The 26,325-nt window shown below is 37.2% G+C and overlaps 1 protein-coding gene and 2 long non-coding RNA genes across 3 annotated transcripts; all 3 read left to right on the top strand.

Moving 5' to 3' along the window:
* Positions 1–351: 351 nt before the first annotated feature.
* Positions 352–14,729, top strand: LOC119981870. The gene is made up of 2 exons (XM_038825012.1): positions 352–564; positions 14,316–14,729. Exons 1-2 carry the CDS (start codon positions 352–354, stop codon positions 14,727–14,729), a joined length of 627 nt encoding a protein of 208 aa, XP_038680940.1.
* A 930-nt stretch (positions 14,730–15,659) lies between these two features.
* On the top strand, positions 15,660–18,936 carry LOC119982133. The gene is made up of 2 exons (XR_005464280.1): positions 15,660–15,775; positions 15,925–18,936. It is a non-coding gene; the product is annotated as an uncharacterized LOC119982133 (long non-coding RNA).
* Positions 18,937–23,876: 4,940 nt separating this feature from the next.
* Positions 23,877–24,786, top strand: LOC119982205. Its single transcript, XR_005464308.1, has 4 exons — positions 23,877–24,091; positions 24,169–24,194; positions 24,356–24,429; positions 24,505–24,786. It is a non-coding gene; the product is annotated as an uncharacterized LOC119982205 (long non-coding RNA).
* Positions 24,787–26,325: the final 1,539 nt, after the last annotated feature.

Below are 26,325 nucleotides of genomic sequence, written 5' to 3'. Positions count from 1 at the left end.
ATACCAGAGTGGAAGTGGGAAGACATCACGATGGATTTTGTTTCATGACTCCCAAAGACTCAGATTGGGAAGGATGCCATCTGGGTGATTGTGGATTGACTTACAAAATCGGCACACTTTTTACCTATTAGCACCACGAAATCCATGGAAAGACTTGCGGAACTCTACGTGAAGCAAATCATTCGATTACATGGAGTACCTAGGTCCATAATCTTGGACAGGGACACGCGATTTACATCTAAATTCTGGGGACAACTTCAGAAGACATTGGGAGCACGCCTAAGTTTCAGTACGACATATCATCCTCAAACAGACGGCCAATCTGAATGTACGATATAAACATTGGAGGGCATGCTCCGGGCATGTGCTTTGGAATTTAAAGGAGGATGGGAAAAGTACATACAGCTGGTGGAGTTCGCGTACAACAACAGCTACCATGCTAGCATCGACATGGCACCCTTCGAAGCATTATATGGGAGGAAATGTCGAACTCCAGTATGCTGGGATGAAGAAGGTGCCCGACAATTAGCTAGCAAGGAGATCATGGAGTGGACCATGGAGAAGGTGAATATGGTTGTAGTAACCGGTTTTCGTCCGACCAAAAATAGTAATAACAGAAAAATAAAAATATGAAATCCAAAATAAAAATTAAAGGAGGAAAAATGAAATTCAAACTCGTTTTTACTTTGAAGCCCGTTCATAAACTCAAAATTTAGGGTCCAATTCCTAAGTTTTGGCCCAATTGCTAAAAACAAAGCCCTAGAAACCATCTAGAGAATAAAAAGAAATAATAAATTAAATAGGAAATTTGAAAGTGGAAAAGACCAAAAAGAATAGTCATCTTGGTTAAAAGGAAAGAAAAAGTAGGGGCAAAAGGGGAAATTGAAAGAGTTAGGGTTTTAGTGGGGAGATAGTTGCACAATATAAAGAGCACACCATAGGGTTTTGAAGAAAAAAAAAAGGAGAGAGAGACTAAGGCAGCCGCACAACACACAAAGGGAAGAAAGAAAAAAACAAAAAGGGAGGAAACCGAGAGAGAATTTGAGAGAATTCGGGGAAGAGCCACACAAGACAGATAGCTGAGAAAGGAAGAGAGGACACAAAGGAAAGCAACCACACACATTAGACGAATCAGAGGAGATCACCGGACAAAAATCACAAAAAGGGAGAGAAGATTTTCCTTGTCTCCTTGAGAAGGTAATGACTCAAATACCGTGATTCAAATATGGTTTTATTGTATGTGTTTGTCTAGACTCGTTGCTAATGTGTCTGCGTTATTGCTCAAACCTTTTGCTCGTAGATTTGGTTCATGATGTGGGTTTTTGTTTTGTTCGATGTTGATGATGATTGACTGAGATTATTCCCTGCTTTTACCCTACTAGTTGTAGTTGATTTGCTGGCTTTATGTCGGATTTTGTCTTGTAATTATCAAGTTCTATATAGAATGATAATCGGTGGTACTGGTACTAGATTTGGACTTGGTTTTGCAATACAGGATTTGGATTTGATTTGTTCATAATCAGTCAATTTGGTGTGCCAATATACTGAGTATATTTGTTGTTTTGTTTAAGTATATTTTGACGTTTGGTTTGAGTATATTTGATGTTTTGTTCAACCCCCAGCAATATTAGGAATCGGCTGTATAGGTTTTTTGGTTTAGAGATTTATGAATTATGTGTTTATATATGTATATGTATGTACATGGTTTGGAGATGAATATGTATGATATTGTATATGTTTCTATGTGTATATGAACCTTTAAATATGGGCTTGGTGTGATATTATATTTGAATACCCATTTGACCCATTTTTGTGTTTGCTTATTGGGTTTGGACCGAGTGGACTACTTGGGCCGAAGGTCATACTTAGAAGATTTGGACCGTATTTGAGCAACGGGCCTCATGGACAATATTCCAATTGTTGTATAATATTTGTATTCCTCATTTTATATTTGTCTTTTGTACATAATTGTAAAGTGTAAGCCTTGTAATAGGATAGAAAAATAGTGGATGTAAAATAGAAAATGCATACATGATATTCTAGGATGCTAGAAGCATATAGAAACTAGGGATTGATTTTGTGAATGATGATTGCATTAGAATGCATGCTTAGGACTTTCAATTCTCACATTATGCCATGATCCATAGATGTATGCTAGGCCATGTTATTATGCCATGATGCTTAGATGTATGCTATGCCATGTTTGAATGCCATGAAAATAAATGCAACACGTTAGTCATTAGAATTAATCCAAGCCGTCTCACCTTAATAAACACACCAATATCAAATTATGGAACCTCTATGTTTTGTTTAAATACCAAGGAGCCTTCAAGATATTGGAGTTCCATTGGCATTCATCCAAAACATTTGGATTTCGTGGACCCGGAAAGCAAATATGTTTTTAGGGATTAGGAGAATTTATTTAAGGACTCAAAGGTGGGTTTAAAGATATTTAGCCCATTCAATGAGCCATAAATGGATTCTTTCTTTTCTCATGAAGAATATAATTGTGAGTAAGGCTTGAATTGAACCTTTTTCATTAATTGTGGGCCTTTTTGGTGCATCAACCGAGTTCCCAAAAATCTCTTCTCCAAAACCATCAAAACCCATTCCCATGTTTCTTATCCAAATAGCCTCTTTTCCAAATCATCAAGAACATCAAAACCCCCTCTGATATGGATTTTTCATCGAAGACCAAGTTAAATATTTTTGGCCAAGTCGGGAATGGCCATAGTGATCCCGTGCACCCTTTTTTATCAAACACCACTTCAAGTGGAATTTTTCATTAAACATTTTTGGCCAAGCCGGGAATGGCCATACTGATCCCGTGCACCTTTTTATCAAAAAGCACTTCAAGTGGAATCTTTCATTAAACATTTTTGGCCCAGCCGGGAATGGCCAAAGTGATCCCGTGCACCCTTTTTTAACAAACACCACTTCAAGTGGAATTTTTCATTAAACATTTTTGGCCAAGCCGGGAATGGCTATAGTGATCCGGTACACCCTTTTTTATCAAAAACCACTTCAAGTGGAATCTTTCATTAAACATTTTTGGCCAAGTCGGGAATGGCCATAGTGATCTCGTGCACCCTTTTTTATCAAACACCACTTCAAGTGGAATTTTTCATTAAACATTTTTGGCCAAGCCGAGAATGACCATAGTGATCCCATGCACCCTCTTTTTATTAAAAACCACTTCAAGTGGAGTTTTTTATTAAACATTTTTTGCCAAGCCGGGAATGGCCATAGTGATCTCGTGCACCTTTTTTCTTTTTCTATCAAAACTCATAAAAATAAGATTTTTAAAATCAAATCTTGGTCTAACATTAATGGAACATTTCCTCCCATTTGATAATACAAAATTTTCCAGGCATATGGAAAACTCATTTAAACATTTGAGACATACAATCATTCCTCAAAACAAATTAGAGCCAAGTAGGAGAACACTTTTGAAGGTAACCGATTTCGGGAGTTGTAGGGTGCCTAACACCTTCCCCATGCTTAATAGACCCCCTTACCCACTTTTCTCGTAGACCAAAATGGATGTCCAAGTGCATCCTAAAAATCAATTGATGGTGACTTCATTTGTTTTTCATGCCGGTTGCTTCAGCTGGCGACTTCACTAGGGATCATGGTTGTTGCACCAAAGGGGTCGGGCCTTGTTGTCTTGGTGTTTTCCTATTCGGTTGATTTATTTATTTTGTTGTATATTTTTCTTTCAACATTTTGAGGAATCTAATGTGTTTGTTCATGATTGTAGATAAAATAACAGGTTTTTGGTTTCATAAAATTTGAGTGTTTGTTGAGGATATGGTATGATTTCCCGCACACATATCACCATTCACATGCACACAAATGGCCCATAAAAACCGGGTCCTACTAGTGATTAGTTAGGGTTGATCTTTGCTTTTGATGGATTTTGTCCTCACGTAAGCAAGGAAAGACATCCTCCTGGATTGACGTCCCTTTAAGATATTGGGGGATGGGCTCCACTTCCAGATATGGGGTGTGAGCTAACCTGATCCAGTGGCCTCTCGCGTAGCCGCGTTATAGTTAGATATGCCACCCATATGCACATTAGATAACCCCTAGATCTGGTTCGAGACCTTCAGAAGATTGTAGGATTTTGACCTTGTTTTAGGAACAATGGGGAACTCTCTTATCCTTGACTCTATTTATTTCTTGTATCTTTATTATTCATTTACATTTATATACATTCATCAAACCATACATGTACATCTTTTATACACTTGCCATATATTATGTTAGCCTAGGTTACGATCTTACACGATTGTTAATCATCCATACATGTCCATAAATACTTGTACATCTGTTAATCATCCATGCATGTTCATATATACTTGTACACTTGCTAATTATTCATACATATCCATATATACTTGTACATTTGTTAATCATCCATACATGTTCATATATACTTGTACACTTGTTAATTACCCATATATACTTGCATGTTTGTTAATCACTCATACATGTTCATACACATCTTATACCCATTCTTTTCATACCCTCATGATTCACATAGGCACAGTCATTGGAATTTGGTTTGGTAATATTTTCGAGACATCTTTTAATTGAAACAGGATTTGCACAAATAATAACGACATGCATACACATTTTTTAAATAAAAGAAAATAAAGGAGAACTAATGTTGTTTGTTTTCATAATATACAGAAAATTATAAAATCATAGCATCCTAGAAGCACCATCAACACCCCTATCAGACTCACCTACAATCAAGAATTACTGAGAATATGGACTAGGAAACAGGGGAATAGAGTCAGAATCAGGATTACTGAGAATAGGAGAAAGGATTTTTTCATGTTGAGAAAAGGGGTTTCGCCCGGGAGAAGGACTTGGCAAGAATCGACAGGGGATTAAAAAGCTAGTTGAAATGGTGAAATATCCAGAACGTTGGGGTTTGGGTTATAAGCCAACTAGGGTTGCCAGGAATCATGCACAAACAGAAAAACAGGCGAAGAGGTTTGCTCATCTGGAAGGAAAGGAGCTGGAAGTTGAAAAGAACAATATACGTTTGGTTGATACTGGGGCAGTTTTTGGAAAACTACCATTTGAAAACTTGATTGATGTAACTGGGGCAATGTTCTCCAATATATGTAATCAGTTTGGAGAGTTCCAAGTTGCTATGGTGGAAGAGGAAGAGAGTTCGGCTGCTAGACCTTGCTTTGTCATCTCGCGTCCTTCAAATTTCAAACTTGGCAACTGGACCAGTCTGGAGCTCCCAATATTTCTCAAGAACCTGCAAGAGTAATCCCAAGTGCACTACCATCGTGGGCCCAGCTCACGGCCTTCGTTTGGGTCTTTTTTAATGAGCATGTTTTACTTTGCTTTCAATAAATTTTATAGTATCGCGATTGCATGTTCTATCTTTGTACATACTTCCCTTTTCCATGAAATGAGAGTCTTTTGACAATTATCCATATTCATGTTTTATTCATTCCCATTTGAGTTTTTCTTTTCCATTCTCAAAGCCATTTTTATTCATTTCTTTAACAGGACTGAAAATGATGATATCGAAGATGACGAACTTAATGAACCAGATTTTGATGCACCCATTAGAAATGTTGAATCTGACTATGAAATAGAGGAAGAAATTGAGATTTTGCCATAAATGCTGAGACAAGTCAATCAAGAAGAGAAAATAATACAGCCACATCAAGAGGTAACAGAAGTTGTTAATTTGGGAACTGAAACGGAGAAAAAGGAGGTTAAGGTAGGAGCTGCCTTCGAAGGAGAAAACAAGAAGAAATTGATAGATTTATTGCATAATTACCAGGATGTCTTTGCTTGGTCTTAGCAGGATATGCCCGGTCTTGATACAAGTATTGTTGTTCACAAGTTTCCATTGATTCCAGAATGTACCCCTGTGAAACAAAAGTTGAGGAGATTGAAAGCAGATATGCTTTTGAAAATAAGAGATGAAGTGAAGAAGCAGTTTGACGCTGGTTTTTTAGCAGTGGCAAGATACCCTGAATGGGTGGCAAATATTGTACCTGTTCCCAAGAAGGATGGAAAAGTGCGGATGTGTGTCGATTATAGAGATCTCAATCGTGCAAGCCCGAAGGATAATTTTCCTCTTCCCAACATTGATGTTTTAGTGGATAATACGGCTAGACATTCAACTTCTCTTTCATGGATGGATTTTTGGGTTACAATCAGATCAAGATGGCACCAGAGGATCGTGAGAAAATGACTTTTATTACCCTATGGGGAACCTTTTGCTATAAAGTCATGCCGTTTGGTCTGAAGAATGTCGGTGCTACTTATCAAAGAGCCATAGTCACTTTGTTTCATGACATGATGCATAGAGAAGTTGAAGTATATGTCGATGATATGATAGCAAAATTCAAAGAAGGTGAAGATCATATTGTGAATCTCCATAAGTTGTTTGATCGATTAAGGAAGCATCAATTGAAGTTGAATCCAGCTAAGTGCACATTTGGGGCAACCTCGGGGAAGTTGTTAGGTTTCATTGTAAGTAGGAAAGGAATTGAGGTAGATCCTGATAAAGTGAAGGCGATCTTGGAGATGCCACCCCCTCGGACATAAAAGGAAGTTAGGGGTTTCTTGGGAAGATTGAATTACATTGCCAGATTCATTTCACAGTTGATGGCTACTTGTGAACCTATCTTTAAATTGTTGCGTAAGAGTAACTCTACTGAAGGGAACGAAGATTGTCAGATAGCATTTGAAAAGATCAAGCAATACTTGAAAAGTCCTCTAGTGTTGATGCCTCCTGTGGCTGGCAGGCCACTTATTCTCTATTTGACTGTCTCAGATAGTTCGATGGGATGTGTGCTTGGACAACATGATTCATCGGGAAAGATAGAGCACGTCATTTATTACTTAAGCAAGAAGTTTACTAGTTGTGAAGCAAATTATTCGATGTTGGAGAAGACTTGTTGCTCTTTGGTTTGGGCTGCACATCGACTTAGACAGTACATGCTTTATCATACTACATGGTTGATTTCTAGGATGGATCCTATCAAGTACTTTTTGAGAAACCTTCTCTTTCAGGGAGGATAGCTAAATGGCAGATGTTGTTATCAGAATATGATATTTTGTATGTCACACAAAACGCAATCAAAGGGAGTGCAATAGCAGATTATTTGGCAGATGGAGCAATTGATGATACTCAGCCAATGGCTATGAAATTTCCAGATATTGATGTCATGACTGTGTCGATAGAAGAGGGGAATCAGAAGGATTTGGCAAAATGGACTATGTTGTTCGATGGTGCTTCTAATATCGTAGGATGCGGAGTCGGTGTAGCGTTGATATCACATTAAGAGAATGTTATACCGTTTACAGCTAAGTTGTATTTCGAATGTACTAACAATATGGCTGAGTATGAAGCATGTACGATGGGAATTCAAGCTGCTATTGATATGGGGATTAAGAGGCTACAGGTTTATGGTGATTCACAATTGGTGATTAGGCAATTGAATGATAAGTGGGAAACCAAAGATGAAAAGCTCATTCCATATTACCAGCATATCAAAAGTTAGTCAAGTTTTTTGATTGGGTTGAGTTTGATCATATTCCAAGAGAGGAGAATCAAATAGCGGATGCTTTGGCAACTTTGGCGGTAATGTTTGATGTAGACCCAAAAGGGGAAGTGCAAGTGATTAAAATCGAGAGACGAGAAGTTCGAGGCTACTGTTCAAATTTGGAGGGAGAGCCTGATGGTAAACCGTGGTATCATGATATTCAACAGTACATTGAAAAGAAAGCATATCCATCAGGGGCATCAGAGAATGATAAGCGTACCATCAGGAGACTGGCAGGATCTTTCTTCTTGAATGGAAATGTTCTTTATAAAAGGAATGATGGAATAGTTTTCTTACGTTATGTTGGGGTTGTTGAGGCTAAACAAATAATGGAGGAAATTCATGAAGGAATATGTGGGACTCATTCCAGTGGATATGCAATGGCACGGAAGATTATTCGTGTAGGGTATTATTGGTTAACCATGGAGAGGGACTGTATAAGTTATGCAAACAGATGCCACAAGTGCCAGATTTATGAAGACAGAACACATGTTCCAGTTAATCCATTGCATGTGTTGACATCACCATGGCCTTTTTCGATGTGGGGATTAGATGTCATCGGTCCAATTGAGCCAAAGGCTTCTAATGGGCATCGTTTCATTTTGGTTGCTATTGATTATTTTACGAAATGGGTGGAGGCTGCTTCGTATTCTAATGTGACGAGTAGCGTGGTTGTTCGGTTTTTGTGAAAAGAGATTGTTTGTCTATATGGAGTCCCTGAAAGAATTATCACTGACAATGGCACGAATTTCAATAGCAAAATGATGAAGGATTTTTATGACCAGTTCAAAATTTATCACCATAATTCGACTCCTTACCATCCGAAGATGAATGGAGCTGTCGAAGCGGCGAATAAGAATATCAAGAAGATCATCGTGAAGATGACAGAGAATTACAAAGATTGGCATGAGAGGATCCCTTTTGCTCTATATGGTTATTGGACATCAATACGCACATCTACCGGGGAGACTCCTTTCTCTTTGGTGTATGGTATGAAAGCGGTTTTGCCTATCGAAGTGGAGATTCCATCCCTTTGAGTAGTTCTGGAGGCGGGTTTGGAAGAATCAGAATGGACTCGAATGTGTTATGAACAATTGAATTTGATTGAAGAACGAAGATTACGAGCAATTTGTAAAGGGCAATTGCATCAAAGACGATTGATGAAAGCACATAATAAGAAAGTTTAATCTCACAGTTTCAGGGAAGGAGATTTAGTGTTGAAGATGATCTTGCCACCTCAAAAGGATCACCGAGGGAAGTGGACACCGAATTATGAGGGACCATATGTGGTGAAGAAAGCCTTTGAAGGAGGGGCATTAATTTTGACAAGAATGGATGGAGAAAAATTGCCTAATCCGGTGAATGCAGACGCCATCAAAAAGTATTACCCATAGCAAAAAAAAAAAAAAACTCGCTAGATTGAAAACCCGAAAGGGCAGTCTAGGCAAAAATTAGAGTTAAAAAAATAAAATAAAAAAAAACTCGCTAGATTGAAAACCTGAAAGGGCGATCTAGGCAAAAATTAGAGTTAAAAGCTCGCTAGATTGAAAACCCGAAAGGGCAGTCTAGGCAAAAATTAGAGTTAAAAAAATAAAATAAAAAAAAACTCGCTAGATTGAAAACCTGAAAGGGCGATCTAGGCAAAAATTAGAGTTAAAAGCTCGCTAGATTGAAAACCCGAAAGGGCGGTCTAGGCAAAAATTAGAGCAACAAAAATCCCGCTAGAGTGAAAACCCATTGTGGGCACTTCAGGCAAAAATTAGGGAAAATAGAAAAGTCTCTACTAGAGTTAAAACCATTCCTGGGAGCTTCAAGTAGTATTGAGATCAGAAAGGAGTGGAGAAAGCAATTAAGGGGAATGGGCAGAGGTCTTTTTGAGGATTTGAGATGAATATGGGGAAATACAGTGAATGACAGACGGCAAGGCTGTACACAATTGAATTGATTATGTTCAGGGGTATGCATGAGGAGTCTGCGAAGGAGAAGCTTCATATGGAAGTAGTTAGATTCAATAATTGCAAAATGGGGGCAGACAGTTTTGTGTGGAATCAAAGTTATCTCATTTTATATCTTGTAAAGATTTCTGCTATTTCCTTTATTTCTAACCCTCTTGAATCATATATATACTCGATCAGTCTCTCCTGTTATCTATCTATTCTAAATAAAACTCTATGAGGTCATTCAATTCATTTCTGAATTCCTTATTCATTGCTTGTGTTCATCACGATTTTTATTGCTTATATATCTTGCCTTCAGAAATCGCATGTAGTACAAGCATTGCCATGCTATTGAATTTATTTGGAAGTTAAGTAAGGTAATAAAGGAATCATGACAAGTGCATTAGGACATTGTTCTTAGCAGGAAACTGTGAGATTTTGGTGTTCTTGACTGTAAAGAAGCTAAAAGAAATTAATGGCGCTAAAAGGCATGGTGGAGCCGAAGAGATTGTGGTGTTCTTAACTCTAAGAGAGCTAAAAGAAATTAATTGGCGTTAAAAGGCATAGTGGGGCTAGAGAGATTTTGGAGCCGGAGAGATTGTGCTTGGCATTAAAGGTATGTCAGATTTGATGGAAATCAGATGTAAACAGTAAATCGATGGAAAGATCAGACAAAAAGAGAATGAAAGATACAAGAATAAGCCTAACATGGCAGATTGAAGATAGGATGGAATCAAAAGATGCAGTATTCTCATGATGGATGATTATAGGATGAAAGGGTGGAAATCAGATGTGAACAGTAAATCGATGGAAATACCAGACCAAAAGAGAATGAAAGATACAAGAATAAGCATAACATGGCAGATTGAAGATATGATGGAATCAAAAGATGCAGTCTTCTCATGATGGATGATTGCAGGATGATAGGGTGCTTACGACAATTAACCAAAATCAAACTTTCAAAATGAGAAAAATAAAAGAAAATACAATTTTCTTCATGCATTCATACACTCATGGATATTTTCTTGCATAGAATTCAAACAAACATTGCTGGCTAAGCTGGGAATGGTCGTAGTGATCCCATGCACTTTCTTTTCATCAGCCAAGCTGGGAATGGCTATAGTGATCCCATGCACTTTCTTTTCATCAGCCAAGCTGGGAATGGCTGTAGTGATCCCATGCACTTTCTTTTCTTACTGGCCAAGCTGGGAATGGTCGTAGTGATCCCATCCATTTTCTTTTCATCAGCCAAGCTGGGAATGGCTGTAGTGATCCCATGCACTTTCTTTTCTTGCTGGCCAAGCTGGGAATGGTCGTAGTGATCCCATGCACTTTCTTTTCATCAGCCAAGCTGGGAATGGCTGTAGTGATCCCATGCACTTTCTTTTCTTGCTGGCCAAGCTGGGAATGACCGTAGTGATCCCATGCACTTTCTTTTCATTAGCCAAGCTGGGAATGGCTATAGTGATCCCATGCACTTTCTTTTCTTGCTGGCCAAGCTGGGAATGGCCATAATGATCCCACGCATTACCTTTTACAGTTCTTCCATACGAAAATCGATCGACTACACCTTTGTTTGCCTTTTACTTCATAAAAGACATACAAAGGGGGGCAGCTGTAGTAACCGGTTTTCGTCCGACCAAAAATAGTAATAAAAGAAAAATAAAAATATGAAATCCAAAATAAAAATTAAAGGAGGAAAAATGAAATTCAAACTCGTTTTTACTTTAAAGCCCGTGGATTCATAAACTCAAAATTTAGGGCCTAATTACTAAGTTTTGGCCCAATTGCTAAAAACAAAGCCCTAGAAAATATCTAGAGAATAAAAAGAATAAATAAATTAAATAGAAAATTAGAAAGTGGAAAAGACCAAAAAGAATAGTCATCTTGGTTAAAAGGAAAGAAAAAGTAGGGGCAAAAGGGGAAAATTGAAAGAGTTAGGGTTTTAGTGGGGAGATAGTTGCACAATATAAAGAGCACACCATAGGGTTTTGAAGAAAAAAAAAGGGAGAGAGAGACTAAGGCAGCCGCACAACACACAAAGGGAAGAAAGAAAAAAGGAAAAAGGGAGGAAACCGAGAGAGAATTTGAGAGAATTCGGGGAAGAGCCACACAAGACAGATAGCCGAGAAAGGAAGAGAGGACACAAAGGAAAGCAGCCGCACACATTAGACGAATCAGAGGAGATCACCGCACAAAAATCACAAAAAGGGAGAGAAGATTTTCCTTGTCTCCTTGAGAAGGTAATGACTCAAATACCGTGATTCAAATATGGTTTTATTGTATGTGTTTGTCTAGACTCGTTGCTAATGTGTCTGCGTTGTTGCTCAAACCTTTTGCTCGTAGATTTGGTTCATGATGTGGGTTTTTATTTTGTTCGATATTGATGATGATTGACTGAGATTATTCCCTGTTTTTACCCTGCTAGTTGTAGTTGATTTGCTGGCTTTGTGTCGGATTTGGTCTTGTAATTATCAAGTTCTATATAGAATGATAATCGGTGGTACTGGTACTAGATTTGGACTTGGTTTTGCGATACAGGATTTGGATTTGATTTGTTCATAATCAGTCAATTTGGTGTGCCAATATACTGAGTATATTTGTTGTTTTGTTTGAGTATATTTTGCCGTTTGGTTTGAGTATATTTGATGTTTTGTATATATGTTTTGTTCAACCCCCAGCAATATTAGGAATCGGCTGTATAGGTTTTTTGGTTTAGAGATTTATGAATTATGTGTTTATATATGTATATGTATGTACATGGTTTGGAGATGAATGTGTATGATATTGTATATGTTTATATGTGTATATGAACCTTTAGATATGGGCTTGGTGTGATATTATATTTGAATGCCCATTTGACCCATTTTTGTGTTTGCTTGTTGGGTTTGGACCGAGTGGACTATTTGGGCCGAAGGGCATACTTAGAAGATTTGGACAGTATTTGAGCAACGGGCCCCATGGACAATATTCCAATTGTTGTATAATATTTGTATTCCTCATTTTATATTTGTCTTTTGTACATAATTGTAAAGTGTAAGCCTTGTAATAGGATAGAAAAATAGTGGATGTAAAATAGAAAATGCATACATGATATTCTAGGATGCTAGAAGCATATAGAAACTAGGGATTGATTTTGTGAATGATGATTGCATTAGAATGCATGCTTAGGACTTTCAATTCTCACATTATGTCATGATCCATAGATGTATGCTAGGTCATGTTATTATGCCATGATGCTTAGATGAATGCTAGGCCATGTTTGAATGCCATGAAAATAAATGCAACACGTTAGTCATTAGAATTAATCCAAGCCGTCTCACCTTAATAAACACACCAATATCAAATTATGGAACCTCTATGTTTTGTTTAAATACCAAGGAGCCTTCAAGATATTGGGGTTCCATTGGCATTCATCCAAAACATTTGGATTTCGTGGACCCGGAAAGCAAATATGTTTTTAGGGATTAGGAGAATTTATTTAAGGACTCAAAGGTGGGTTTAAAGATATTTGGCCCATTCAATAAGCCATAAATTGATTCTTTCTTTTCTCATGAAGAATATAATTGTGAGTAAGGATTGAATTGAACCTTTTTCATTAATTGTGGGCCTTTTTGGTGCATCAACCGAGTTCCCAAAAATCTCTTCTCCAAAACCATCAAAACAAATTCCCATGTTCTTATTCAAATAGCCTCTTTTCCAAATCATCAAGAACATCAAAACCCACTCCGATATGGATTTTTCATCCAAGACCAAGTTAAATATTTTTGGCCAAGCCGGGAATGGCCATAGTGATCCCGTGCACCCTTTTTTATCAAACGCCACTTCAAGTGGAATTTTTCATTAAACATTTTTGGTCAAGCCGGGAATGGCCATAGTGATCCCGTGCACCTTTTTATCAAAAACCACTTCAAGTGGAATCTTTCATTAAACATTTTTTGCCAAGCCGGGAATGGCCATAGTGATCCCGTGCACCCTTTTTTATCAAACACCACTTCAAGTGGAATGTTTCATTAAACATTTTTGGCCAAGTCGGGAATGGCCATAGTGATCCCGTGCACCCTTTTTTATCAAAAACCACTTCAAGTGGAATCTTTCATTAAATATTTTTGGCCAAGCCGGGAATGGCCATAGTGAACTCGTGCACCCTTTTTTATCAAACACCACTTCAAGTGGAATTTTTCATTAAACATTTTTGGTCAAGCCGGGAATGGCCATAGTGATCCCGTACACCCTCTTTTTATTAAAAACCACTTCAAGTGGAGTTTTTTATTAAACATTTTTGGTCAAGCCGGGAATGACCATAGTGATCCCGTGCACCTTTTTTCTTTTTTTATCAGAACCCATAAAAATAAGATTTTTAAAATCAAATCTTGGTCTAACATTAATGGAACATTTCCTCCCATTTGATAATACATGATTTTCCAGGCATATGGAAAACTCATTTAAATATTTGGGACATACAATCATTCCTCAAAACAAATTAGAGCGAAATAGGAAAAAAATTTTGAAGGTAACCGATTTCGGGAGTTGTGGGGTGCGTAACACCTTCCCTATGCTTAATAGACCCCTTACCCACTTTTCTCGTAGATCAAAATGGATGTCCAATTGCATCCTAAAAATTAATTGGTGGCGACTTCATTTGTTTTTCATGCCGGTTGCTTCAATGGTAAAAGAAAATCTCCAAATGGCATGAGATCGGCAAAAGCACGGGAGAAGTCATCGAGAAAGCGAGTTGGAATTCAACATTGGTGATCACGTGTTTCTGAAAATATCTCCATGGAAGGGAGTGCTAAAAGACAAAAAGAGAAAGAAATTAACGCCACGATACATTGGACCATTTGAAATTATCCAGAGAGTGGGACCCGTAGCATATAGGCTTGCACTGCAGCCCAAGTTGTCAAAACTTCATGACGTATTTCATGTCTCGGCATTACGAAAGTATGTCTATGATGAATCACACGTACTCACGGAACCTCAGGTGGATTTGGAGGAAAGTTTGAAGTTCGACACTGAGCCAGTAGAGATACAAGACTTCCAAGAGAAACATCTTCGAAATAAGACAGTTCGAATGGTTAGAGTGTTATGGAGGAATAAAATGTTTGAAGAAATTACGTGGGAAAGAGAAGATTTGATGAAAGAGAAACATCCCGAATTGTTTGAAAGAGACATGAAAAATTTCAAGGACGAAATTTCTTAAGGGGGAGAGAAATGTACCATTCCAAAAATTTGACCCTAGCATTAATCAAGTGAGTTAAAATCTTACCCTAGTAAATATAGTTTAGTCGTGAAGCCTAAACAAGTCTAATACTTTTTCATTTAAATAAAGATCATTATTGGGTAGGACTTACATAAAATCGTTAATAGCAAATAATATATATATATATATATATATACACACACGTATACATATGGGTAGACATGCACTTGTGCATGACTGTGCTTACAATGCATGGTATTTAGGAGATAATGTGTTAAGTTATTAACTATGTGTGATAGAGTTTAAATAATGATACTATATGGCATATAAGAATTTCATAGGTTGAGTATGATAGATTATGGATCATTATTAGAATAAAAAGGACACTATAGGTTTTTATGGTTTGGATAAAGACAAAATAAAAGAATTTAAGAATAAATTCAAGGAAGGTTGTGACCAATAAGTGAGAGAGTGTGTGTTGAGAAGGGAGTTATGTAGCTGGCAAGTAAGGATGTATAATTGGTCAATAAAAAGGTGGAAAAGGATTGGATAAAAAGGGAGGTTGTGAAAGAGGGTTCGTTGTCTCATACAAATATATCTACAAAATGATGAGTTATGGGACAAGATATAAAAAAAATCATAATAATGATTAAGAATGGACCAATGGAGGATTTAAGGAGAGATATAGCAAATAAGGGATTTATGGAGATTAGAGTAACCTTTGTAGATGGTGACAAGTGTCAAAAGTCTATCATAGAAGGAGATTATGTTATCTTATAAAGATATGGATATAGAGTATTTAGATGCATAAAATATATGAAAGCTTGTGAGGAAGTGACACATGTCAAGCAAGGAGAGGAGATGTGTGTGTATAAATAGAGGAGGAAGGCATGCTCACTTTGCACTTCTCCATACTCTTGGTTACCAAGAAAGAGAGAGAGAGCTGAGTAAGTGAAGTGTCTCACCATTGAAGAAAAGGGAGATATTGGAAGACAAGGCTTGGCAAGAGATCAAAAGGAGTTACAAGTTCTAGTTACAAAAAGAAGGTAAAGAAATAAATTGATTTGGTTTAGAAAAAAGATGATCTAATGACATGCATGATGAGAAAATGGAAGTTGTGCACATATTATAATATTTCTTTTGATATTTGATTTGCCCATAAACACCACCGATTCTAATAGAAGAAAATTAATAGGGACCGAACCCGACTTGATTTACGACAAGCGCAAAGGAAAAGCTCTAGTTTGTGAGTAGGAATATTGACTAAGGTGAGGGTTCCCACCGCTAGAACATTCTAAATGATTTCTATAAAACTATTGCTATTAGATATAAAGGTATTTTTTTTTGAATTTATTTCCCCAAAAATATACGATGATTTTTGTGAATTGATGTTGCTACAAAAAAATCTTGATGAAGCTTCTGGTTGGAGTTAAAAGTTGCTGAAATGCACATATATTGCCTTTATATTAAATATTTTATACGACATATACATATATGCTCATGTCCGGCCGATGTGGCAATAATGTTGTTGAAATCCTCATACATATGTAAGTGAATGTATATATATAAATATATATTTATATACATCTGTTTATATGATAAATACGCATGCTAGGGGCTCGGTCAAAAAGGAACAGATTATATATTGCATATATATTTTTATGACTAATCTCTATGTGTGCTTTTAAGTTATACATGTGATGTCCCGAAAATACATATACATATATATATATATATATACACACATATTTATACATGTTGTTTGACCAAATGGGTAAGTAAAGTCCTTGAATACCTTGGATTGATAAATGACAAGTTTGGTATTTACTTGAGACTTGAAATATTTATTATGGGTTTATTGGAATGTGGTTTATAAAATGTTTTGGAACTTCATATTAAATTTTGAAGTAATACTACCTTTAAGTATGTGTTGAAATTCCTATTCCACATTCTTGGTGAATTGTACTTGATGGATTATTATTTAGTTATGAGTTATCTTGTGAAAGTCGGTGCATGTGGCAACCCCAAACCTTGGCCCGGTTGTGGGGACTATTTGAATTTGCAATATGATGTGTTCGGGTGTGGTAGGAAGTGTTGACCCTACTCACTGCCGATCATAAAAGTACCACAAACTTTCTTGACAAAGAGGCTCACACGTGGTGTTCCCTCCCTACAAACCGGAGTGACGACTTCGGGATAAACCGTACGAGGGACGCTGTCCAATTTGTGGATCATATGTGGAGGAATTATTGAGAATTATTTTATGATAACATATATACATGCATATTTTTTTATATACCTATATATTTATAGATATATATATATATATATATATATATATATATATATATATATATTTTATTTTTTTTATGAAGTGACATGCATAGAATTTCTTTTGTCCTAGATATACCCGAAAATATTTGATTTAGGTCTCAATTGTTGAGTATGACTTATGCGAGGAAGATTTACTTTATATATTTATTTTTGAAAATTTAATTGTTCTTTGGATTAGCTTGGTTAACCCTCCTACATGTTTTCCATACATGTAGATAATAATAATAATACCATAGTTTTTAAACCCGACCCGTGCATCGAACCGTCAAGGCTGAAGGTTCAAGGGTTTCGAGGTTCAACCGTTATGATGGAGGTTGAACCGCATATTTTTTAAATAATAAAATAATAAATATTTAGTTATATAGTATATAATTATTAGTAATTTAGTATATACTATATAGTATATAATATACTAAATAAGTATGTAACTATATATACTTAAACAATAACTTCATTAGTTCATTAAGCAATAAGCCAATAACACTACAATTTAATATATATTAGATATATTGTATTATATTACATCTAAATATATTGTATATAAATTTTTTTTCAGAAGTATATTGTATATACATTATATAATATATATTACATAAGATTGTATAATGGAGTCTTCTAGAACTAGACTCCTATATATATTATAATTAGTCTATAATACAGTACTACTATAATATTATATTTGGAGCTTTCTAGATGTCTTGCTAGCTTTTTCCCTTCGTTTTCTCTTCAACAAAGAGAGAAAATTATAAAAAAAAACCAGACAGAGGCATAACCGACGTTCATCACCACCGAAATCTCCTCAAAGTGAAAACTCTTCACTGTAGAGTTGCAGGCCCTCTCCACTTCCCTGTCGAAGTCTTTGTGCCCCCCTCTTGCTCATGGCCTGGACTCTTGCTGCCAATATCACTCATCTCTGATCTGCATCGCCATCACTGATCTACTCCAGTTTCTCCATCTCGCTGATCTGCTTACCCAACACCAATGGTGTCCCTTTGTCACCAATCTGCTTTGTCCACCATCGTTGATCTGCTTGTCCACCGTCAATCTAGTCGATCAAGCGGGTTTTCATTAAACCGCACGGTTCACGGTTCGGTGGTTTTACGGGTTTAACTCGCGGTTGTCGACAGTTCGGTGGTTTTACGGGTTTAACTCGCGGTTGTCCACGGTTCATTGCTTAAACGATCAAACTACATGAATCGGCCCGTGTATATCGTCGGGTCACGGGTTTCACGGTCTGACCGGCAAGCCGATCCAGGTCTGAAAACTATGAATAATACAAGTTAAGAGGACGTGTTTGAGCTCGCACAAGGCTTGGATGCTATGTTTATATGTATGCTGGTTTTTACTTTCAATAAATTGTAAGGTACAACCTAAGTAGTGATGGTCAACTTTATCTTGGTGATGTAACTAAGAGACTTCGAAATATTGTGGTAGCTATTATTGATGTTTTAGTATGATTCCAAGAGGTTGACGAGGGCTATACGCGTGGACCCAAACGAATGGGAACGCGTGGATAGCTACCGTGCTGTGTAACCACCTCGGATGAAGGAGAGGTGTTACACTCACATTTGCCTCTAGTCGGGCATTGATGGTGGGCATTGGCGGTCGGCCAAAGCATCATACGTGCATCTCCTGTTTGAGCCAGAGAAAGAGTCGGAGAGAGACCTCCTACTATTCAAATAGGGATACACGATGACACCTTTCCAGCCTTTGCTCTCGTCAAGTGATGGATCGTCAGGATTTGGGTCTGTCAATTGCGTCCAAAGGAAGGATGATCTGTCGATGGCTTCTTTACGAAGTGAACTTTGTATTTTTCCTTTTTCATTTGTCATCTTACTTCGGATCAATAAAAGTTTATAATTTTGAACCTGTACCCCATCTCTGTACAAAGTTGCAGCCTTAGGACCTTAGTAGAATTCATGTTCATGGGTTAGACCCTCGGGCTGGACTAAAATGGGGTACTATAGTATGTTTGTATGAAAGTCCTCAATCACCAATTCATGATTTCCTTAATTGCATGAGTTAATTACATAATTTTGATGGAATTGAGTTGATGGTATTTGAATTTATTGTGTTTATAATGTAGGAGAGTTGGTGCAAACATATAGAACAAAGAAAGGGTGAATCAGCATGAAATTGACTTAAAAAAGACGATAGAAGGCCGTTCTAGTACCCTTAGGCGCTTGAGCGTGAAATAGGGGACTGTTGGAATAAAAAAGGTATTTTTGGGTGCTCCAGTGCCCAGGAGCGCTCGTGTGCCCCTTAAGTGACATGCGAGAACATAAGGCATATTATAGGCCGCTCGAGTGGCTTGAGGGCACTTGAATGGGCTCGACACAGATAGCGTACAAAATTCTAATAGTTTTAGATTTTCCTAATTTTGAAACACTAGTATATAAAAGGGGTGACGAAATTTAGAGAGACAATATTTTTCTGGATTTTTAGGCAGCAACTCTCCTTGAACAAAGTCAGGTCGATTATGATGTTTAATTGAACAAGTAGTTAAAACGCTCTGGTTTGTTAAAACTCACAGTCATGGATACACCTCTGATGGTTTTATAATCAAGTTGCGAGACAATATTAGTGATTCTTCGATGTGGGATTCAAGAGAAATCCACAAAGAGAAAAAAATATAATAAATTAATGTAATCGGTTGTGCACCGTAACCTATAAAGCTGCAAATGGTAGAGAGAAATAGTAGTAAGAGAATGAGAGATTTGTTATTGATTGTCGTCTTAAGCATAGTTTTTAAAACCGATTCGTGCATCGAAACATCAAGACTGAAAGTTCAAGGTTTTCGAGGTCCAACCGTTATGATAAAGGGTGAACCGCATGTTTTTATAAATAATAAAATAATAAATATTTACCTATATAATATATAATAATTAGTAATTAATATATACTATATCGTATATATTATAAATTAAATACAAATGCTAAAACCAACAACCAATAGAAAAACACCAACCATCATCTCATACAAAATAAAAAGAAAAAAGAAAAAAAAAGAAAGAAAGAGAGTAGCCTTTTAATTGATATTGGATAAACCAAATACAATAGGTTTCACATTCACACTATTGCAACAAGGAACAACTTTCAAAGCACCAATCCAATTGTGCTTTCTCGTTGTGGGACCTAGTGAAGTATGTATTTGTAATGCATTTGACAGGCTCGTGAATCCTACATCGGTTGAAAAGAAAGAGTAACCTCAAGAGGGAGTGCATAAAACGCAAAGAGATAACCTTTTATTCGAAGTCTCAGACATACATGTGTATTTAAGATAATAACGTTACCTAGTGGGGGTAATTAATAGTTTAAAAATATTATAGTTGATGCCTAAAATAGGCATTTCGACAATCCGTGGTTTTTTTTATAAATACGCGGTTCACGGTTTTCATTAAAACCGGCGGTTCAACTTGGTTTTTCACGGTTTAGTGCTTAAACGGTCTTTTGTAAGTAAAAAATCGGCAGTGTTATCGGGTCACGATTTTTATGGTTTGACCGATGTGCTTGTTTTAAAAACTATGGTCTTAAGTGGGGCCCAATCAATACAAAGGAGACAACCACATAGGCCAACCAAATTCCCCTCCTCTCTCCATGCCACAACAAAAAAAAATAATTAGAATGTCATTATTGCATCCATACATTCATTCATGCCTCATCAAATATCATTTTATAAGCATCCATACCACAACAAAAATGCACAATGTGGTTGTTCCTGTGTCATTAATGGGAGTGGGTCCCATTTAACTATATCTTTTATCCTCCATTTTTCCCTGCATTTGATTTTGACTTTTTGTCTGTGCTTAAACTATTTAACATCTTCATAATATTCATTTGTATAACTTTTTGTGCATTCTTATATGTTAACTATTTTTATCAACATTCTTATTACTTATTTGAGCAGGTTTACTATACTATTATATATATTTTTTTTATCACCTCTCTCTACTTGAGAGTTTCTCTCTTCTAGTGAGGGTTTGGTCTCTCTATTGAGTATGGTATGTTAGGGTTTCCTTCACCAAAAATTGTTGCCTCTCTACTCATTCTCTCATCCTCATGGAAGCCGTTGTCAATTCTATAGCAAATTTCTCCCTTACAACAGAAGAGGGGGAGAAGGTGGTACAACAAGAAGAAAAGATCCAAGAAAACTTGAAAGATTTCCCGAATATTATGGTAGGTAAGATTCTTTCCCAGAGGATCTTGAATAATATGGTTGTTCTTATTGTATTTCGAAGAGCTTGGGGATTTGGGGAGGATCTTCACTTCCTTGACTTAGGACCAAATTTCTTCCAGTTCATCTTCCCAAATGAATTTTCCTTGACTCGGGTGTCAGAAGAAGCACCATGGTATATGGATAATCACCTTTTGATCTTGAAGAAATGGGATCTAGGTATGAGTGTGGAAAATACATAGTAAGGTATATGGACAATCCCTAGGTTTGACAGTGGTGGATTTTCTCTTGGCACATGACCAGTCATATGGTAAATCTTCCAATGCTTTTCTATGTTTTAGGACAAATGTTCAATTATCCAAACCCATTCGTAGGGGTTGTTTTGTGCTCACCCTGGATGGTTCGAAGGTATGGGTCTCTTTTAGGTATGAAAGGTTGATGGAGTTTTATTTTTTTCTATGGAATTCTTGGCCATGAAAAAAGTGATGTAATATGGCCCCTGGCTCAGTACTACTAGTTTGGGGGGAAAGCAAAGGAACATCACCTTTCCTTTGGGGTCAAAAATAATTCAACTAGTTTTTCCCATGGTGAGTCAGGGAAAGCCCCTGTAATCTCCATGACAGTGATGAGGAAGGATCTAGGTGATGAGGAAGGGTCTGCTAGTTCAGTCCTTGCTGATTGAAATATTGGGTTTCGTGAAGTGGAGAAGAGGATTAGGCCTGACATTTGCAACGTAGCCCATCATAACCTTTTGGAAGCTAGGCCTAATAAACAAACTACGATGGAAGGAAAGAGGATGTAGATATTTACAAGTGTTTTGGTCAAGAAGGTTGGCCCAAGTAGTGCCATCGGAATGTCTTTTGGTGGCTCTTATACTAGGACGAATACTACTTTAAAGAAGATCGATATGACTTCTAACCAAAGGAAATGGGCACGCTTGAAAAATAAAGCTAGGAATATCAAAGGGAATAATTCGACAAACCAAATGGAGGTGGAGAGGCTAGCAATGGCTATTGGAACTAAAAGAAATCTTCTAGATCAGGGGGTTAAATATTTTACTGATGCAGACTGGATGGAGAAGGCCGAAGGTTCTATTTAGAAAAAATAAAACAAGAAAGTGATATTATGGAGCTGTCGGGGGTTGGGGAACCCTCATATAGTTCATGCGTTATGCCTGATTGTTCAACAACATTCCCCAAATATTCTCTTCCTCTCTGAAACTCATCTTTCTTCTTCTGACCCATAAATTCTTCGTTTAAAATTACAGTTTAGTTTGTGCTTGCCTGTCTTGTGCTCTGGTTTTGGTGGTGGTCTACTAGTTATATGGAAAGCATATTGCCCTTTGAATGTGTCCTCTTTCTCCCCTTCTTATATTGATAATGTGATTGGGTTGCTAAATGGCCAATCCTGGAGATCTATTGGCATTTACGGCCCTTAGACTTTTGGTTCTCGTCCTAGTTTCTAATTCTTATTACTACAGCAGGCCTCTTCTTCTTACCTTCCTTGGGTTGGGGAGGGGATTTTAATGATATTTTATCTAATTTTGAAATTTTTGGTAGTAATGGTAGAGCTGAATATTTGATGCAAAATTTTCGCGAGGCGTTGCAGTATTGTGATATTGGTTACTCTGGTATTCCCTTTACTTGGTCGATTAAGTGTAAAGGCATTTCCTTGGTTAAGGAGAGACTTGATAGAATTGTAGCATTGGACTCTTGGCGTCAATAGTTTCCTAGAGCTACTTTTTATCATTTTGCTTCCTCAGTCTCAGATCATGCTCCTTTACTACGAATTATGACTGGGGGTTCCACTGTCTGTAATCGCTCAAAACGATTCCATTTTGAAGAATGCCAATGCAATATTACTGAGTGTGAATCAATCATAGTTGATTCATGGGCTTCTAATAATGGTGACCAATCTATGGAAATTCTCTCAACCCGTCAAGCTGTTTGTGCTAACTCTCTATCCTCCTAGAAAAAAAGTATTTTGGGACCCTGGAGAAAAGTATTTGTCTCAAAGAAAAATCTCTTTTAGCTCTGAAGAATAGAGGTCGTCTTCGGCAATCTTCTATTCAGACGACACAATTGGAAAAGCTTGAAAAAGACTTGAATGAAATGTATTATTGGCAGGAGTTGGCTTGGAAACAAAGATCTCGCCAAAACTGGCTTCGGTATGGTGACCGCAATACGAAATATTTCCACCGAAAAGTTAGTTAGCGCAGAAAAAGAAATTTCATTTATGGTTTACATTTGGCCGATGGTACCTGGGTTGAAGGGGTCTGTCAGTTTGAGCCTATCATTATGGATCACTTCAACTCTTTTATACCTCTTCTGAAAACATAATAGTGTTTTGTCCATTAGTTTGTGTAACACTGTTTATAAGACTATTGCCAAGTGCATGTGCATCATATTGAAACTGATTATGTCAAAAATCATATCTCAAGATAAAGTACATGTCCTTTCATTTGTTATAGAGTCTTTGTAATACCCGACCCGAAAATATCTAGGATTGACTAAATTTTAAAAAATAAATAAAATAAATAAATAAATAAAAATTGTAAAAGAAATGGTTAGTTCAAGCATAAGGGCAAAACTGTAATTCTGAAAATTTAGAGGACACATTAGTCATTTACAAAAAAAAAAGGGAGAGAATCGGCTCCTCCCCCTTCTCTCTTTTTCTTCCTTCTTCTTTTCGTCCTTCTTCTTTCTTTTTTGGTTGCTCACACTTCTTTCCACTCCCCTCCACAAACCAACAGCTGCGACCTCCCACCAGCCACTTTTCCGGCCAGTTTTGGTCACCGGCCAACCACCTTTTCCGCCCAACATTCATGCAAGCCTTTAGTTCACTCATTATCAAGGTATTTAAGTCAAACCTTTTCTACTTTCCTTAGCTGTTGGAAATTGGGTTTTGACACATCAAAATCTTGTTATTTAGGTGCAATTGAAGGAGTCTACACTTGGGTAAGATCTCTACAACCTTGTATTTGAATTTTGGGGATAGATTTGGGGAAAATTAATATTAGGGTTTTATGGGTTTTGTAGATTTGAGGAAAAATCATTAAATTAGATGAAATTAGTGATTTAATAGGCTGATTTAGACTTGTTTATGGTTGCATTTCTAGATTCTATTGTTGATTGGAGTAGCAAGCTTGAGTAGGTGAAGTTCAAGAACTTGGAAAGTTTTGGGTAAGAGAAGGTAATGGTTTCTTGATTTATTGGGTTAATTTGTGTTAGATTTGTGAAATTAAAGTTGTTTATATATTGATTGAAGGATGGGCTTACCGAATAATAGGTAGATTGAGGCTGGAGAATTCAAGGTTGAGTATTGGTTTACATAGCTAATTTTGGGGAGTGCAAGGTAGGGAAATTCTACCCTTTGCTATTCTCTTTGAATATGTCTTCCTATTAGGAATATTTATCTTTTCTCGTTGTTCATTATGATTTCATTCTCGCCTTAATTGCATCTAAGGGAGACCAACCCCACTTTGTGATTTCTTCGTTGTATGACTTGAGTTATATTGCATACCCTACTTGTTCAATCTTCCATTGAGCATTAATTATTCTTGAACATGCATCATGTAGTAGTATATATATGTAGGTTGTATGTATATCCTATTGCATGGACATGTTGGACATGCATTGTAGTTTGCATGGTAGATGTCGGGTATGGACCCATATATCTCCTAGGTTTGATTGATGTGAAATGTGGAATGTCGGTGGGCCGTTCAGGGTTCTCATGAGTACGAAAATGTCGGTGGGCCGAGTCAAGATTCCATATGTGCTAGAAGCACCATGCGATGATGTCGTTGGGTTGTTCAGGGTCTCAATATGTATAGGGATGCCGGTGGGTCAAGTTAGGATCTTGTATGGTGTGGTTATCTACTTGTGTTTGGTGTACATGATGTTAGCTATCATATTGTTGCATTTGTGCCTGTCAATAATATTTCAGCTTTATATTATTCACTTACTCTTTATTATTCCCTACTGGGCCTTTCGTTCACCCTTTTCTTTTCCTTATTCCCTTCTCGTAGGTGAGTCTAGTTCCGGTACCAGGGTTGCGGATCAAAAGGAGTGTGCGTGACATGGATAGACCCCTGGAGAGTAATAGAACTAGATGGTTCTAAAAATTTGATTATGTTATTAGTATTTTGTCGTACCTATTTTCTTGGTTGAGACATGTTGTGTGATACCCTAATTCGATGGTGGGATGGACGGTTGGGAGGGTGCTCCGTGTGATTGGGACTCCTGAATCGGGTTTGTGGACTTTGTGTTCTGACGATTGCTTATGCTTGTAGGATTGCTCCTTGCATTGGTTGTTGATTATATATGTTATTGTGTGTGGAGAATTTATGTGTGATTGTTAGGTGGCCTGAGGCCTGGCTTAGATTTGAGAATTTATTGATGATATGATTTGTTAGGTGGCCTGAGGCCCTACCTAGGTGGTGAATATATTTGTGATATTGTTGCGCGTTTACTCTAGGTTGGCATCTTCCGTATTATGAGAAGGTGCTGTCAAAATTTTCAGTGGTGTGATGATTGAATTAATTTGTGGTTCGATTTAGACGGTATCAAAAGTAATGCATTCTGGGTCGGGGCATTACAGTCTTCGACAGTGACAAAGAGGGTATATGGCTTTAAAACTTGACATGAGTAAAGCTTTCAATCAAGTAGGATAGGATTTCTTGTTCTTTATGATGCATCGTATGGGGTTCAATGCTCAATGGATCTTTTGACTTTGGTCTTGTGTGACTTTAGTTTCCTTTCCTTTTATTATCAATCGAGAGGTCAGAGGCTGTGTGCATCCTTCTCGAGGACTCCGTTAGGGAGATTGATAAGCACATATTTGATCTCACTTTTGTGCCTATTTTTACATTTGTTCTTGATATTTTTTTGATGGAATTGGGTTGATATTACATGAATTCTTTGTGTTTTTATTATAGGAGAGCCGGCACAAAATTATGAAGTGGAAAGATATGAAGTTGGATGAAATTGCATCAAGTGAGGAGCAATATTGAAGTTGAATCTCGTATAGGACTGCTTGAGCACAAATAACCGCTCGAGCGCCCCAGTGTATGTCTCCATAACAAAAAGT

Source organism: Tripterygium wilfordii, chromosome 17 (genome assembly GCF_013401445.1).
Source record: "Tripterygium wilfordii isolate XIE 37 chromosome 17, ASM1340144v1, whole genome shotgun sequence".
Lineage (NCBI taxonomy): Eukaryota > Viridiplantae > Streptophyta > Magnoliopsida > Celastrales > Celastraceae > Tripterygium > Tripterygium wilfordii.
This window is presented reverse-complemented; position numbering and strand designations above follow the sequence as displayed.